At 37.0% G+C, this 16,897-nt stretch overlaps 1 protein-coding gene across 5 annotated transcripts in view; it reads left to right on the plus strand.

The window, feature by feature from the left end:
• Nucleotides 1–16,897, plus strand: part of magi2a (membrane associated guanylate kinase, WW and PDZ domain containing 2a) — a 213,646-nt gene that overhangs the window by 181,427 nt on the left and 15,322 nt on the right. For 4 of the 5 annotated variants that reach the window (XM_079868394.1, XM_079868391.1, XM_079868392.1 and 1 more), the window contains exons 12-18: nt 1,576–1,744; nt 5,371–5,412; nt 7,757–7,872; nt 8,016–8,208; nt 12,252–12,515; nt 12,835–13,020; nt 14,472–14,766. In XM_079868394.1, the coding sequence (XP_079724520.1) occupies nt 1,576–1,744; nt 5,371–5,412; nt 7,757–7,872; nt 8,016–8,208; nt 12,252–12,515; nt 12,835–13,020; nt 14,472–14,766 (1,265 nt within the window). The remainder of the gene's footprint in view (nt 1–1,575; nt 1,745–5,370; nt 5,413–7,756; nt 7,873–8,015; nt 8,209–12,251; nt 12,516–12,834; nt 13,021–14,471; nt 14,767–16,897) is intronic. The other variant, XM_079868393.1, reaches the window with a different exon arrangement.

Here is a 16,897-nt window from a genome sequence, read left to right on the forward strand (position 1 = left end):
TATTTAAACTTAGAATCACCTAATTAAATTAAACAACACATGAAAAAAATAGCCCTATTAAAATAATATGAATAATAAAATCATAATCAAAATAATAATCAATCAACATAATCAATTTAACAGATTATTTTTATTTATTTTTTTTATTTTTTTTGGACTAATTATCAATAAATGATAGTCCTACAAAGCTATTATTACCAGAGCATGTGATCAGAGCAGGTCATTTTACCATTGTTGCCCAGCATACCAGCTCAGCAAACAGAAGTCTATTACCCAGAAATTTCACGATATTTGAGCGGACTTTGCTTTTCCAATGCGTGATCAGTACATGATTCGAGCGTTTGGGCCGTTAACTACAGAGCAGAACATTGAGCAGAGCGCGCGACGCGCCGACACACACACACACACACACACACACAGAACGGAGATCGCGTCGCACACACGGAGCGGAAAAGACCCGCTCATGAAAGCCGCGCGAGAATGAAACCTGATCGCCGATCACGGAGGGACGGGGCGGCATATTTTCGGCCCTTTCAATAGCAGCCGCAACAGGAAATCATTAAAAAAAAGTGCTGCGTTAATTGCGTTATTTTTTTTTTTAACGCGTTAAACATCTCAAATTAATCGCAAAGATTAACGCGTTAATTCCCCCAGCCCTAATATATATATATATATATATATATATATATATATATATATATATATATATATATATATATATATATATATATATATACAGTCATGCTCAGAATTAATCATACCCCTGGTAAATATGATAAAAAATGGCTGTAAAAAATAAATCTGCATTGTTTATCCTTTTGATCTTTCATTCAAAAAATTGGCAAAAATCTAACCTTTCATTGAAGTAAAAGAATTGAAAGTGGGGGGGAAATCACATTATGAAATAAATGTTTTTCTCCAAAACACGTTGGCCACAATTATTACTACTAAAAGAATCATGAATGAAACCATTAAGAAGCTGATTCAGAACCAGTATCAATATATCCTTTATCATTCCCATCCCTAACAGCGATACTCACCTTAATGACACAAACGTACAAAAGCACAAACTGACTAGCAGGACCTGGGGGGTGGAATTGAACTTGAGTTCAGGCCAAGCAATCGAATCTTGTGTGAAAACAGGCTTCTGTGTCTGCTTGCTGTTCTTTGTGCATTCTGTTTGCATAACCTAATTTTGGGTGTCGTGCGAGAGCCCGGTGCAGTGAAGTGGTTTGGGAGCGTTTCACCCACAGCTGCATTAGCATGAGAAAACACAAAGATTACATTCAGTATCGTCAGCAATAGAGAAACGCATCAGCGTCCTTGATGAACCCTTGATGCCGCCTTATTTTGCTGATCTAGAACTAACTTGCCATGCATTGTGTGTACACTTCATTTAAAAACGAATTGCCGCAAAAGCGAGTTCATTGTTAAACACCTTCCTATCCCACGGCCAGTGAAATTCCAGGCGGAAGTTGCCTGGTAGAGCACAGTTTGCTTACTCAGTTTAGCATTTTAATAAACTCAGCGCTGGGAGATGATTGGGTGCTTTACTGAATGCCGGTGTATTTGCAGGTCTTGGAACATTGGGATCCTCACAGCAGTCCCACAACCAGTCTTTCTATCCATGCTCTCCCTCACAGCACTCCATATCTGCACTGGCCCTCAGGTCCAGAGTTTGACTTGACCAAACCTGACCCCTATGACCTGTATGAGAAGTCCAGGGCTATCTATGAGAATAGGCGTAAGTAACTGAAGCAACATCTTGCTAGCACCTATAGCTATTGATGTCTACTTAGCCTGCTGCTAATCTGTGCTGTTTACCTACTGTGTTTTTCCACTCTGAAATTTGCACACATGCGCATACACACCAAACATATGGAATAAATGTTGTGCTTATACATTTTCTGCTGTTCTTCCAACAAAACAAAACAAAAAATGTAGCACTGTGTCCTAATGAAGCGCAATGCTCTAAAATAGCTAGCGTAGCGATTAAAGCTATCTTGTCTATGGTATGTTTTTCTGAGACTGGGATGGTGATTAGGTTATTATACTCTCTCAGACTCACAAAATACCTTTTCATTATTGTAACTTACAGCCTATCTTATCCTCCATGGTAAGTGTTTTGCGGTTATCGTGTCTTGTCTATTTGGAATGACAATATCATTTGGAATGAAACCCGTAGAGCTGCTCTGGAGTCTGGAAGAACTTCAGTTGACTTAGTGATTTCAACGTTATCTAACACTTTACATTATTAATGCAGGTACTTTCTTAACCAAATTTAGAGACATTATCACACATACAGAACTTTTCGAGGTCCCCCTGTGAACCAACATTCATAGCATTTTAAGTAGTAACATATGTTTAATTCAACAATAATTTTAAATACTTTCATTCGTACAAATATGAATATACTTATAAATGAATGAAACTGCATGCATAGTGAACAAAGGCGTCTGAACTGTCAATAGAGTTGATGTTGCATTTCTAAAAGTGCATTTAGACTGACAGCAATTAAATCAGCGGAGGTCAACATGTCGTTTTGTTGTTGCATGCATATTCAACTGCTATATATTCTCTCCTATTACTGGTCACTTCATCCTTTCACTGTGCATTTGCATAAAGTTGAACTGCTATTCTGTACTTTCTATGGTATTAAATCAGCAGGGAGTTGGTGTGCTCTCCCTCATTACTGTTTTCTATTCTATACCTCATCCTTTATGTTGTATATCGTGTTCTCTTTAGTATTCACAGCTGGCAATGACAGCTTGGCAAATGGCAATGGAGATGTTGGTTAATATAGTGAGTTGTTGTTGTTTGATAATGTCATTATCTTGTCATGTACAAGGATCCTCCATAGAATTATACAAGGTTTCTGCTTTATAGTTATAGATCTTATTATATCGGAGACACTTTAGCATCTATGATATAGATATTAGATATGCTGTGCGCAAACCGTTCAGTTTCTCTTCCAGGTAAGTATGCTTGCTTCCTGAAGGTTGATTACATTTTGTATATTTTTCTGTGAGCCTCATTTTATTTTATGAGCAAGATGTTTTAAACAGCCTCATTTTGAGAAATTACACTTCTTTCTAAATTGACAGTGGCAATGTTTCAGTACGTTCAGTCATAAGACTGTTAATGTTTTTTATAGCTTTCTGAATGTGCACTTGATGATGCAAAGATGATGTAAAGATGTCCATTTGACGAATAGATGGCTGTTTTTCAGACTCTTAAAATCTTACTCATATTCACTTTAAAAAGAAGAAAAAAGTTGCTGCCTTAAATTTTTAAGTTCAATCAACTTGGGTGTGTAAGTCATTTGAACTTAAATTACATTAAACTGATTTTAAAAATTAGTTGAATCTTGTAAAACTTATTTTAAAAGTTGTAATTGCTTAACTTATTTTATAGTGTACAGGAGCTCAAGTTTTCACAACAAGGACACACATTCTGTTTAATGCATAGCATATCTTATGTGATCTTTGATACATGTTTAAAGGGATAGTTCACTTTGAAATTAAATTTTGGTATGTTTTAGCTTACCTCAAGGGCATCCAAGAAGTTGATGTCTTTGTTTCCGCAGTAGTTTCAATTTTGATATTTTTAGGTCAAACCGTTCTTGTCTGTCAGTCATATAATGCAGGTCTATGGTCACTGTCTCAAAGAGCATGCACAGAGTCCAAATTAAACAGCCTTACCCCATCGTAAGTACACATTGATGGACTAAGACACGAAACGAGCGGTTTGTGTGAGAAAACGAACAATATTTATATCGTTTTTACCTCTTGTACAATCACGTCCAAGTGATCTGAGGGCGCGCGCGCTTCCTGGTGTGTGACGTGTGCGCGCGTTCTGGCTTAGTCTGCGCAAGCGCCGGAAAGTATACAAGAGGTAAAAACGATATAAATACTGTTCGTTTTCTCACACAAACCGCTCGTTTCGTGTCTTAGGCCATCAATGTGTACTTACAATGGGGAATTGTTTAATTTGGACTTCTCTGTGCATGCTCTTTGAGGTGGTGACCATAGACCTGCATTATATGACTGACAGACAAGAACGGTTTGACCTAAAAATATCAAAATTGAAACTACTGCGGAAACAAAGACACCTACATCTTGGATGCCCTTGAGGTAAGCTAAAACATACCAAAATTTAATTTCAAAGTGAACTATCCCTTTAAATGAATAAATCTTAATTTTTTTTTTTTTTTTTTATGTTTAATATTTGGTAAAGTGTGGTCATCTGCAGTTGGAGGTTTTTTCACTTATCATTGTATAGATGTTATTTTCATCACCTAAAATCATATGGCATGTAATGTAAAAATATGACATGATGAAATTTAGACAGAATTTTAGGACATTTTCTCTCTACAAAAACAACAACAAAAAATTTAAATCACCACCTCATTGAACAATATTTGACATATCATGTAAAAAGGCTGAAAATAATATTTCAGTTTTTATGTATTTGCTCTGAAATGACTTTACAGGGTAATTTTTCAGTCATAGCAATATATATATATATATTTTAAAGTTAATCTATCCAATGTAGGTTTATCATGCTGCTCTTAATGATCCCAAATGAGAATATTTAATCTTTTCAAACGCACTAATTTAATAATAAATAACAGACAGCAACATTAAAACATTTTAAAGCATGCAAAATGTCACTCAAAGACCTCCATGAACACTAAGAAGTAATTTAATTCTGAGCTGATTCTTTTCAAAAGAGGTCATTTGCGTTAATGAATCAAACTCTAATGCAATTGATTTAAATTAGATGCGCTAAATATTCTCATGAAATAAAACAAGAGGGCTCAAAACATAAAACCAGCCTACTGCTACAGTCAAATGAAAAGCATGTAAATCATCACAAAACCAATATGTTGGTTTAATATAGAGGTTGTACATATCGACCAGCTCTAGCAGAGAGGCAGATGAGGTTGCAGGAATGATGCAGTTGAAGATCTGACTCCCTCTCAGAATCAGAATAAGGCTCAAGCTCCATCTGGAACCTATTTTAAATGTGAAGTACATACAGAATGGCCGTGTCTAAGTTTGCAGGCAGAAATGCGCCGCTAATGCTGATCTCAGTTCCTGCTGCTCTAAAACAGAAGATGAACTTCTGTTTGACATACTGTAAAATCAAGAACTGACTTCATACATCCACTAAAAAAAGAACACCATTTGATTAAAATTGTGAAAGTACTTGGGGGCACTGTATAATATCTTCATTGCTCTGTAGTCACTGGACATTATTTTTGCAGTGAGACAGGTTATGCATATATTGTCGTTAGTATATTTCCAGGTGTGTATGTTTATATAAGCATTGATTTATGGGCTGTCCTTGTATCTCTCCCTTTCTTAGAGCCAGGGCTTCCTCGAGCAGCCATTCCAGCTGACCTCTCCGGTGAGTAAATATATCTGCACCCAAAACAGAAACAGTCTGACAGAAACAGTTCTGCATAAAGTCTGAAATTCATATATGTCCAGTGACCTCTGTACATTTTTTGAATGCTAAGTAAAGTTTTTCGGTAACACTATACTATACGGTTCATTAGTCAACATTAGTTAATTAGGTAACTTTAAACAATAGGTAACCTTAGTTAACATGAACTAAGAATGAACAACACTTCTACAGCATTAATTAATCTTAGTTAATATTAATTTCAACATTTACTAATACATTATTAAAATCAAAGGTTGTGTTTGTTAGCATTAGTTCATGCACTGTGAACTAACGTGAACAAACAATGAACAGCTGGATTTTAATTAACTAACATTAACACAGATTAATAAATACTGTGACAATTGTATTGCTCATTGTTAGTTCGTGTTAGTTAATACATTAACTAATGTTAACAAATGAGACCCTGTTGTAAAGTGTTACCAATTTTTCCTTCTGTGATTTGACTTTTTTTTTGTATCCTCAAATAAACTGTTATTTATGTCACCTAAAATCATATGCCATTTAATTAAAAAATATGACTAACCCCAACCTAAAAAATGTTCATGGCTGCGTTTCCCGATAACGTTGTCTCTTAGCGCGCTACGAAGACTCTAAAGGTATAACTTAACTAAAGGTATACCATTTCTAGGCGTGTTCCCCGAACCATACCTTAGGAAGCTGCTTAAGATCTACCTTCTTATAAAAGAAGCACTTCTGAAATAGTTGAGATTGCATTTATTAGGACTCATGGGATTTTATAAAAAATAATCCAAATTATAATAGTCTATAATAGCCTAGCCTACATATTTTAAAATTGTATCATAAAATGCTGCCAAAATAACCATTTCAAATGTTTACGTGCTTTCTTCTCTTTCCCATTTTTGTTCGCTGAGGTGGAGCTGCGATGAAATATTGTTCTTGTAAATACTTTCCAGCATTTCAGTTGAAAAAGTGAACATCTTACGTACGGTGCTTGGCAGTGATCAAAAGGATTTAAACAGTGAAATTGTAACCTCTTCTTGTAAACTCAGACGGCAATTAAATGACCACACGACCTGTTTGTCAAAAAACAGTAGGTATAACTTGGCCAGGGATTTTTACGCAGGTTGGGTGAGAAAAAACACTGACATTATGGATTCGGACGGCAATAAAATCACAGACTTAACCCTGTATACCGGATGAGCCCATGAGAAACAATTAGCGTACAAATAGGACTTAACTGACAGTATGCTTTCACTGGCTTTTAAAAGCACTCCGCAGAGGGCGCCATCTTTTAGAACAACTATTCGCTGTATCGCTGCCATAGTTTGAGCAAACTCCTCACCACAATCATTCGCAGTTAAATACTGCGACTATTAAGCCTTTAATGGTTTGCCAGCTGATGTACCTTTGGATAATATAATTAAAAATCTAACAACAATCAGTGTAATGACAGTTTAATTATTTGCATGGAAACACTTGAATTCGCCTAATTGAACACTGTCTGTGTGTATTAAAACTTCAGAATTATATTCGTATAGACCTGCAACAGTGATAAGGTAAAGCTAAGAGTGGTCCACACCAACCTTCCGAACGTATGACTTACAGAAGGTATACTTAAATAGCTTTACATGTTAACAAAACTAAAGTTTGAAAGTCTGTTCAAATTTTCACATCCTGTTATTGTGTCCTGTTATTGTGTCGAATATTTGGTATAAATAAAAATATAAGTTTGGTCTGTTACAATTAGATTTCTATCAAATCAAATAAATCATATTTTTGTCACCTAAAATCATATGATATGATACATGATGACATTTAGACAAAATTTTAAAGACATGTTTCATAAAAAGATGAAAATAAAACACTTCTTTGACAATATAAAATTTAGTATCATCAAATAAATATTATTTTTGTCACCTACAATCATATGATATTTAAAACATGATGACATGTAGACTATATCATTACAACAAAACACTGTTTTAAAAAAATATATTTTATATATATTGTAAAATGGCTGAAAATAGTATCTCAGTATTAATGAAAACTCTGAAATATATATTTTTTTCATATCCAGTTATTGTGACCTCTGTGAAACAGTACCTGGAGATTCCTGGAATTTAATTTTAGTCACTTGTCATTCTCTGCCTTGAGAATGAACCTGCCAATACAGGTTCAGGAACATAAAACGAATGAATTTACAAATTAAGTACTCACTGAACAGTAATGGGGGTCTTAAATGTCAACTAGAACAGTAAATTACACTTGAAGGATGAGAATAATCTGGAGAAATTGATGAATGTGTGTCTCTCTTCGATGCCAGCATCAGAGTTCCAGGAGGTGGAGGTGCATCTGCGCAGACAGAAGTCCGGTTTCGGCTTCAGGATCCTGGGCGGAGAGGAACCAGGACAGCCTGTGAGTCCGGAGGCTCAGGAGAAGGCTCGTACTTTAGAACTAACGCACACGCTTCCTAAAACAGAGTTCACTGCCATTGGCTAACATGATAACATGTCTGTTCATCTGCTTTCGTTTCCATACAAAGCTGAAAGAGAGACAATAGTAACCGTGCTGTGCCTGCACAGATCCTGATTGGTGCAATCATCGAGAAGAGCCCAGCAGATAAAGACGGGCGTCTCCGGCCAGGAGACGAGCTGATGTCAGTCGATGGGATCCCTGTGGCCGGAAAACCCCACCGTTACGTCATTGACCTCATGCATGGGGCGGCCCGGACTGGCCAGGTTAAACTCACTGTACGGCGGAGAGTTCAGCCCACAGGTGAGAATTCGCTTGTTTGTTTAATTAGTCTTACTAACAATGTCCAACAGTGAACGTACATTTATTGAACATACATGCTATTTCCACCCAATATCAAATCATGTATTGTGTTTAATAGCATTCTGTGTTGGAAATGACATGTAAAATAGTCTTGCTAAGGCTACCATTTTATGTATCCTAAATTTACACAGTAAAACAATATAATAATCATACAGCTCCATTGGAAATTACACAAATTCAAAATACTCTGTTAACAAGTTATATTTACCTTCTTCGCCATCCCATGTTTCATATTTCATCTCAAGCATGCAATTCACTGTTTTCGCCATGGTAAACAAGTACTAACATTTGATTTTTATTATGAACAGGGTTCCCACGGGTCCTTGAAATCCTTGAAAGTTTGTGAATCTGAAAAGAAAAATTCAAGGCCCTGGAAAGTTTTTGAAAATAAACACACACAGATACAGGTCCTTTAAAAGTTAAAAGTTAAGTTTTCTAGATAAAATTCCATATTATTCCCTCTGGTCCGCTAATGTGTTATTTCGCCAACACTTCGTGGCCTATGCGCACTAGCTTGCTTGATTTACGTTAGTTACACGCATTTTACGCGTTACGTAAGTGTTTTCCGCGTGAGGTACTTCACGAGCGCACGAAACTACTACGATGGAACCTCAACGTTTTTTGTTGGACACAATAAGTGTGTCCCCACATGAAGTCCTTGAATTTGAGGGTATTGGACCTGGAAAGTCCTCGAAAGGTCCTTGAATTTGAAGTTAACCGAGGTGTGGGAACCCTGCATGAAAGATGAACTTTATTAGAGGCAAAATTGTTTGTTGTGGTGGAATGTTCGTCATTTTTGCAAGAAGTAAATCATTGTCTCACAATAAATATTGAAATGGTTCATGTTTATTTCACTCTCTTTTTTAGATTATCATAGTTTTAAACGTAATAATATTTCAAAATGGATATTCATAGTTTAAGATAATAGTCTGGGTCAAGGACATGATTAAAACAATAAATTCTATACATAAAAAAATGCCGAAAAAATTATGGTGGCATGATGCAAAGTTTTCAACAGATTTAATGTGACCTTCACATATCAAAAGAAAGAAAAACTTTTTTTTTTTTTTTAAATAAACCCTTGGGACATAAAACTGCCTGAAATGGAATAAAAGGCAAAAGCTTGTTATTTCCTGACAGTTACAGCAATTATAGGTTGTTGTGAAGTATATATTATGTGAAGAAGGTAATGGAGGTAATGAAGCAGGTTCTGTTATACTGTTCCTCTGCAGCTTATTATGTGTCTATTATGTGTTTATTCTCTCTCTCTCTCTCTCTCTCTCTCTCTCTCTCTCTCTCTCTCTCTCTCTCTCTCTCTCAATTTTTTCAATTTTTCAATTTCAATTTTTTCAATTTCATGTTGCTTTATTGGCATGACAAAAAAAATGCATCTGTGTTGCCAAAGCATAAGAACAAATATAAACAACAACAAGGAGTTAATACATCTGATATAGTACAAGTAAACAGGATAATTATGATGTAGATGCAGATACTAAACACATTCTGTGCATGTCCCTCAAAGGGTACATTGAAACAATAATATATATATATATATATATATATACACACATACACATACACATACATATATATATATATACACAAACATACATACATACATATACACATATGTATTATGTATACTCTCTCTCTCTCTCTCTCTCTCTCTCTCTCTCTCTCTCTCTCTCTCTCTCTCTCTCTCTCTCTCTCTCTCTCTCTCTCTCTCGTCCTCCCTGTCTAATAATTCTTGGTGTAGCTGAGGCTCAGATTGTGTGCCCTTTCAGTCTCTGCCTCCCTCATCCTTCTCGCTGTCTGACTCATCCTCACATTCTTATCTTCCCTGGACAATCGTTTCTCCCACCCTTGCATCTCAGTGGAGCAGTTGGGAAATGTCTGGCTTCTGGCTTTTTTAAGCTTAATGTTTGATCGCAGAGGGACTTCAGACCAGCTTTAGCCAAACTATAGCATCTCTCTTTCGCTCATTCTCGCACACTTGTATTAATTGTTGTTGAGACCTGTTTCTAAATCTAAAAATCTTATGTAATGTTTTTAATGTAAGTGTTAGAGAGAGAAAAAATCAAGGAAAACTGATAGAAAATCGTGGAAAAGTAATAGGGTCAGTTTTTGAAAGATGTTTCTTATGCTCACCAAAGCTGCATTATTGATCTAAATACAGTAACAATAATATTTTGAAGTTTTAAAAACGGTTTTCTATTTTATTGTACTTTAAAGTCTAATTCCTGTGAATCCCATTCTAATATGCATTTCTTATATTTATAACATATTGTAACATTTCTTGTTCAAGAAATTTAATCTTTTGTAACATTATACATGTCTTTATACATGCATTTTTGATCAATTTAATTAATCCTTGCAGAATAAAAGTATGAATTTCTTTCCAAAAATATCTTACTCACCCCAAACCTTTGAATGGTAGTGTGCTATGTAAAAATAATGTAATTTTTACAACTCAAACCCTTCTTCCCAGTTCAAAAAGATATAATTATCTTGCTTTGACTGGAAACTCTTGTGAACTTGTGAAATATACATTTTAGTGGCCATAATATAGAGATATTCAACTGCTCAATGCAAACAATTAACCAATGAGAATCAAGTATTTGAGAGAACCTTATTCCTCTTAACCATGATATTTCCCATTTAAGTCTGATGAATCAGAATCAGAATGAGTTTAATTGCTAAGAATGTTTACATGTATGAGGAATTGTGATAGAAGCAACAGAATGGCAGCGACAAAACACAAATAATAAAAATGGAGTAATATAAGTGAATAAAAATACACAATATACAAAATAGACGATATGTGTATGTTATATACAAATGGTAGGAGATGTAAATAAGAGGTATGGTGTGCTAAATAATATATAAGCATACAAATTGCTCATGTCTATTGTCAGTGGTGGGGGCATTTAACTGTTCATGAGGAAGATTGCCTGAGGAAAGAAACTTTTCTTGTGCCTGGCTGTTCTGGTGCTCAGTGCTACAACTTTGCGGAAACAGTTCAAAGAGGAAGTGGCCTGGATGTGAGGAATCCAGAGTGATTTTGCCTGCCCTTTTACTCACTCTGGATGAGTACAGTTCTTGGAGAGTGGGGACAGGTGTACAGATGATTCTCTCAGCGGTCCGGACTATCCACTGTAGTCTTCTCGGGTCTGATTTGGTAGCTGAGCTGAACCAGACAGTTATTGAAGTGCAGAGGACAGACTCAATGACTGCAGAGTAGAACTGAATCAGCAGCTAATGTGGCAGGTTGAACTTCAGCTGGCGAAGGAAGTACAACCTCTGCTGGGCCTTTTTCACAATGGAGTCAGTCCCACTTCAGGTCCTGAGAGATGGTAATGACCAGGAACCTGAATGACTCCACTGTTTCAACAGTGCTGTTCATGATGGCGAGTGGGGGGAGTGCTGGGGTGTTCCTCCTGAAGTCCACTATCATCTCAACTGTTTTGAGTGTCCTGGATGAGGCCAACGAGTCTGGTGTTGTCTGGAAACAGGAGCAGTCATTGGTGTAGAGCAAAAAGAGTAGTGGGGAGAGGACGTAACCCTGGGGGGCGCCAGTGCTGATCGTGTGGGTGTTGGATGAAAATGTTCCCAGCCTCAACTACTGTAGCTCAACTGATCAACTGACAGATGGAGGAGGGAACAGAGAGCTGGGTTAATTTAGACAGGAGGAGGTTCGGAATGATACCGAGCTAAAGTTCACAAATGGGATCCTCATATAAGTTCCTAGTTTGTCCAGATGTTGCAGGATGTAGTGCAGTCCCATGTTGACCGCATTATCCACAGACCTGTTTTCTCGATAAGCAAGGGTCCAGTAATGTCCTTTAGGTGGGCTAACACCACTCTTTCAAATGACTTCATGACCACAGATGATAAAGGGAAATTAAATGAAAATTCCAAGTCAGTGGAAATGTTAGTTGAAAAGTCTATTTATTGTACTTTCTCTCTCGATCTGGTATCTTCAGGGGAACCCTTTCCAGAGAATGGTCGCAGTCCTGGATCTACCCAGCACAGTTCCCCCAGGAGTGACTTAACCTCCAGAATGTTTTGTAACAACTCCGCCCCCACACAAAACTCCGCCCCATCCACCACAGGCTCCTCCCCACCAGACACAGTAACCAATCAGAATCTTCAGCCTAGCGATGTCACCATTCAGCGCAAGGAGAGTGAAGGGTTTGGATTCGTTATTATCAGTTCACTGAACAGGCCTGAAACCGCGGCTGCTGCTGGTAAGGAATGATTGTTTTGTACACTTTGCACACTAAAACATATTTTCTATCTGGGACATTCCTTTACTGTAATAGCTCACTCAGGCTGGCTGATTCATAGGGGTCATAGTGATTTTAAAAGTGCAGCATGTCCTCATAAACCTATGTATTAATAATGGATGCACTTCTATTTGAGGGCTGAAGAAGCTAGTTAAAATGTTCTAATGCAGCGCCCACTCTCGTATATAAAAACAGCTCCACTAACAGGAGAGGACAGAGAGCAGAAAAAGAGCTCTCTCAATATATTACGTAAAAAGTATTTGTGCGTGTGTGTTATCAGCCGTGCCTCATAAGATTGGTCGCATCATTGAGGGAAGTCCAGCAGACCACTGTGGGAAGCTCAAGGTTGGAGATCGCATACTGGCCGTCAACCATCAGTCTATTGTCAACATGCCGCACGCAGACATCGTCAAACTGATCAAGGACGCTGGACTCACTGTCACACTCAGGATCATCCCTCAGGAGGGTGAGTGGACATCTGTGAACTCTAATTCTGCTGCTAATGTGACTTTGTAGGTCGACTTCCTGAACATTGCTCTGTCGTGTCAACTGGCTCAACCAATGGTTGAGGGGGGACATTATTTTTGCCATGTGCCTAGTGCTGCAGAAATTTCACACTGTTGCTTTATAATGACAATTATTTTAATCTAACTATACTTTTACAGTTCTTTTTATACATAATTTAAGTGTTTTTAGAAGTTGAAATGTGATTGGATGTTATTACTGTTTTTTTCTGAATGGTATTTTGTGATAAAAATGCAGGAGGTTCATGAGATTGTGACTGAAATGTCAGTGCTAATTTAAATAAGCAAAAAGGTTTTAAAAATAAGATAACAGTAAATATCCAAATAATATTTACAACATAATAAATAGCTAATATTGATAGCCGAATGATATGTGCAAACATACTTTTATACAGAAATGAAATGTGTCTCTGAAACACAAATATAAATCCGTTCTTAGGTAGAGTTCAGCCAAAAAGGAAAATTCTATCATAATTTACTCGCAAAAAAAGTCAGGTTTGTAGTGGTGAGTAAATGACAACAGAAAAAAATCACCAACCACCAGAAATTCAGTTTAACAACACACTGTCATTCTTTCCTTTCTATGTAAATTAGAATTATTATGGGGCCTATTTACACTGGTCACTGTTCCATTCGAACATGGCCACATAAATGTGTCTCCGAAACACAAATATTAATCCGATCTTCAATTTCTGTGCTACTGTATATGCAAATTAAATGTTACCGAAAGCAACAGATGTGTTGCATTTTATTTATCAGCTGATTTCAAGATCAAAGACCACAATAGGATAGAGAGCGGCATCAGCACTGGTAGGAGAATTTAATCTCGCTACTTTCAGTTTCATTTGCGGCAATTTGCGCTTCAGCTTGTTGAAGTGATATTCATATACAGCGGGCCATATCCGTGGGTTCACATGGCTACAATGACCAGATGCATTTATACTTGTCCAGTTGAATATGAAATGCGTCTCAAACCACCTCCTGAAGTGGTTTGAATGATTGGATTGCTATCTATCTCGAATGAGTTTCGGGGGGGGCATTTACACCTGGTCTTTTCACAATTTCATGAAAATGCATGAAGTGGCCAAGTATAAATAGGCCCATATTTTTTAAACTGTACAGATTAGTAAAGTATGCCAGATTATTGTAGACTGCATACTCCATTAACTAACACTCAGTTTTCCATCTTTTCTGCATTCACAGTTTGTCTGGGTGTGTTTGCACCGTTAATTTATTAGTGCTAAAACAACACAGACAGTACATGCAACAACAACAAAAAAATGCTATCAAGGGCCATAATTAATTTTGGGTACTAATGCAACGCTTAAACTGCCATTATAGAAGATGTGTTACAAAAAGAAGCTTAGCTTTTTGTCTTTTCTCCATTTTTCAGAGACGAACAGCACTCCTTCTGCAGGCAGCTCAGAGAAGCAGAGCCCTATGGCCCAGCCCAGTCCAGTTTGCCAAGCCAGCACTGTGAACCAGACTGGTGCTGCCCCTCTACCCAACTCCAACCCTCACACCAACTCTGCACCTCAACCCAGTCCCATAACGCAGCCTAGTTCAGAAGCACAACCAAGCCCTGTCAATCAAACCAGCCCAGCCAATCATCCCAGCTCAGTGACCCAACAGAACCCGCCCACCCAGCCCTCCACAGTGCCAGTACAGATCTACGGCCACGACAGCAGGTAAGACACCAACTCAAATTACTTAAATATTGGTTTAAGTATTAAAATTTTTGGTTAAGCTAAAAAATCTGAAGAAAATGTCCATGTCCGTGTTTGGCCATGGAGTGAATAAAGTGGTTGACAGGGCAGTTTCTTGGGCATTTGTAGAGATGCACCAGTATTAAAATGCACCGGTCACATTCACCATTACTCAGAGTAGGGGTGGGCGATATCTCGATATTTAAAATATATCGAGATATTTTTTAAACACGATATGGATTTTGACATATTGTATATATCGATATATTTTTTATATTTATAAAAATGTCGTTATTTCAAATGTAGGCGCGTTGCTCGTGGCAAGCGCGCTCATAATGTAAGAGACGCCGGCGCGACCACAACATTGCCCAACATCAAATGGCAAACGTAATGCAAGCGGAACGAAACTGCTCAGCAACATTCACCATGGATTTACTGTAGTAACACTTACTGCAACCATGGAGGTTTGGCAGGAATAGTAGGCTATAATGCCTTCAAGTAACATTACGTCGGTTTTATTTTGACATCATGAATCCAATTGCTGCCCTCAAATGTTAATCTGAACTAAAATAAACCTTTATTTATAACTACTACAATATTACATTACATTTTTTCCAAGGAGCTGTTTTGTTTTATATGCTCCTAGAGTCAATTATAGCTCCAGAATTGCTCAAAGTAAAAAAATATCATACTTGATGATGTTAGTTTTAATTATAAAAAAAAAAGAATAAAAAAAATATATTATTTAAAAATGTTGCAGAAGCACTTGTTCCTATGTGAACTGCCTACCTCTTTGCACTTCAATAAAAAAGACTTTGTGGTATTTGGCATATTTGTTTTTGCAGTAGTTTTTGGGGGGTTCTTTTTCCTGTAAAGATATCGAGATATATATCGTATATCGAGATATAGCAAAATATATCGAGATATATTTTTTGCTCCATATCGCCCAGCCCTAACTCAGAGGAATTTCACAGGTGAAACCAAGTCATTTCAATAGAAATGTGTGTGATTGGGAGTTTTGCATGAGGGCGGAAAATTTCCCCACACAGATTTCGCAATAAGTTCAAGTTGATCACATGATTTGCTGCGTTGACTAACAGAAAGCTGCTCGGTTTGAAAGTGACTTCTGTGTGAGCTGTGAATCATGCATTGTTACACTATTAACAATGGGAAAAAATTTGACTGCAAAACTTTGCTGAAATTTTTTGACCTCACCTTAAAGGCCCACTTAAGTGCCTTTAATGCGCAGCATTTTTCAGTGTGTTGATGTAATTTCCACTAAAACAGGAAGACAGGGCGGGACATATCGAACAGCTCCTCCCCTTTTTTAAAATAGCCAATAGCTTTTAGTTAATATCACAGCTCAGCCTGGGGTGCGTTTCCCGTACAACGACGTAACTCGCTGGTTCACTACCATAGTACGAAGCATCGTTGAAGAAACCAACTAGCTAGTCACGACTGTTTCCCGAAACTGTATTGTCGCGAATTGGTCGTTCAACCACGTTGATTAATGATGTCACGCAGGTGGTGGAGTAATAACTCCTTTTAATGAATCTGTTTGAGATTGAATTAATGCTAGATGTTTTGCTATAGATTACGAACATGGCATCTGAGGATTATTTCTCATCTTTCTCAGTTATTTAGCTTTATTTCCAGATTCAATCATAGTCTCGTTCTTATGTGGTAGAGCACGTTCGCACATGCACACTCTTCAAAATTCTATACTATTATGTCTAAATAAATGTAAAAACACAACACAAAAAACTAAAGTTTATTTACTATCATTTGTTTTAAATACTACAAGTAAATTTAGACATCACAACATGATAAGGCATACTATGAAAGATGGATATTGTGTGTCCCTAATCATTTGAATGGACACATTCAAGTCAAAAATGTCTTTACAACAAGTTAGAACTCTACTAAAGTTCACTATTACAGACTCTCTCACTATTAGGTTGTTGCGTAAAATCACTTATCTCTTACAGAACTGAATAATTTACCTGCATGGCTCTTTAAAACAGTTTTTAATCATTTATATAGCCTGCAGGGACCAATGATTTCACTTCCTCTTCATGCTCTAAAGTTTCAATATACACCCTAGAGCTCCTCA

The sequence above is a fragment of the Squalius cephalus genome (assembly GCF_949319135.1).
Source record: "Squalius cephalus genome assembly, chromosome: 4".
NCBI classification, from domain to species: domain Eukaryota; kingdom Metazoa; phylum Chordata; class Actinopteri; order Cypriniformes; family Leuciscidae; genus Squalius; species Squalius cephalus.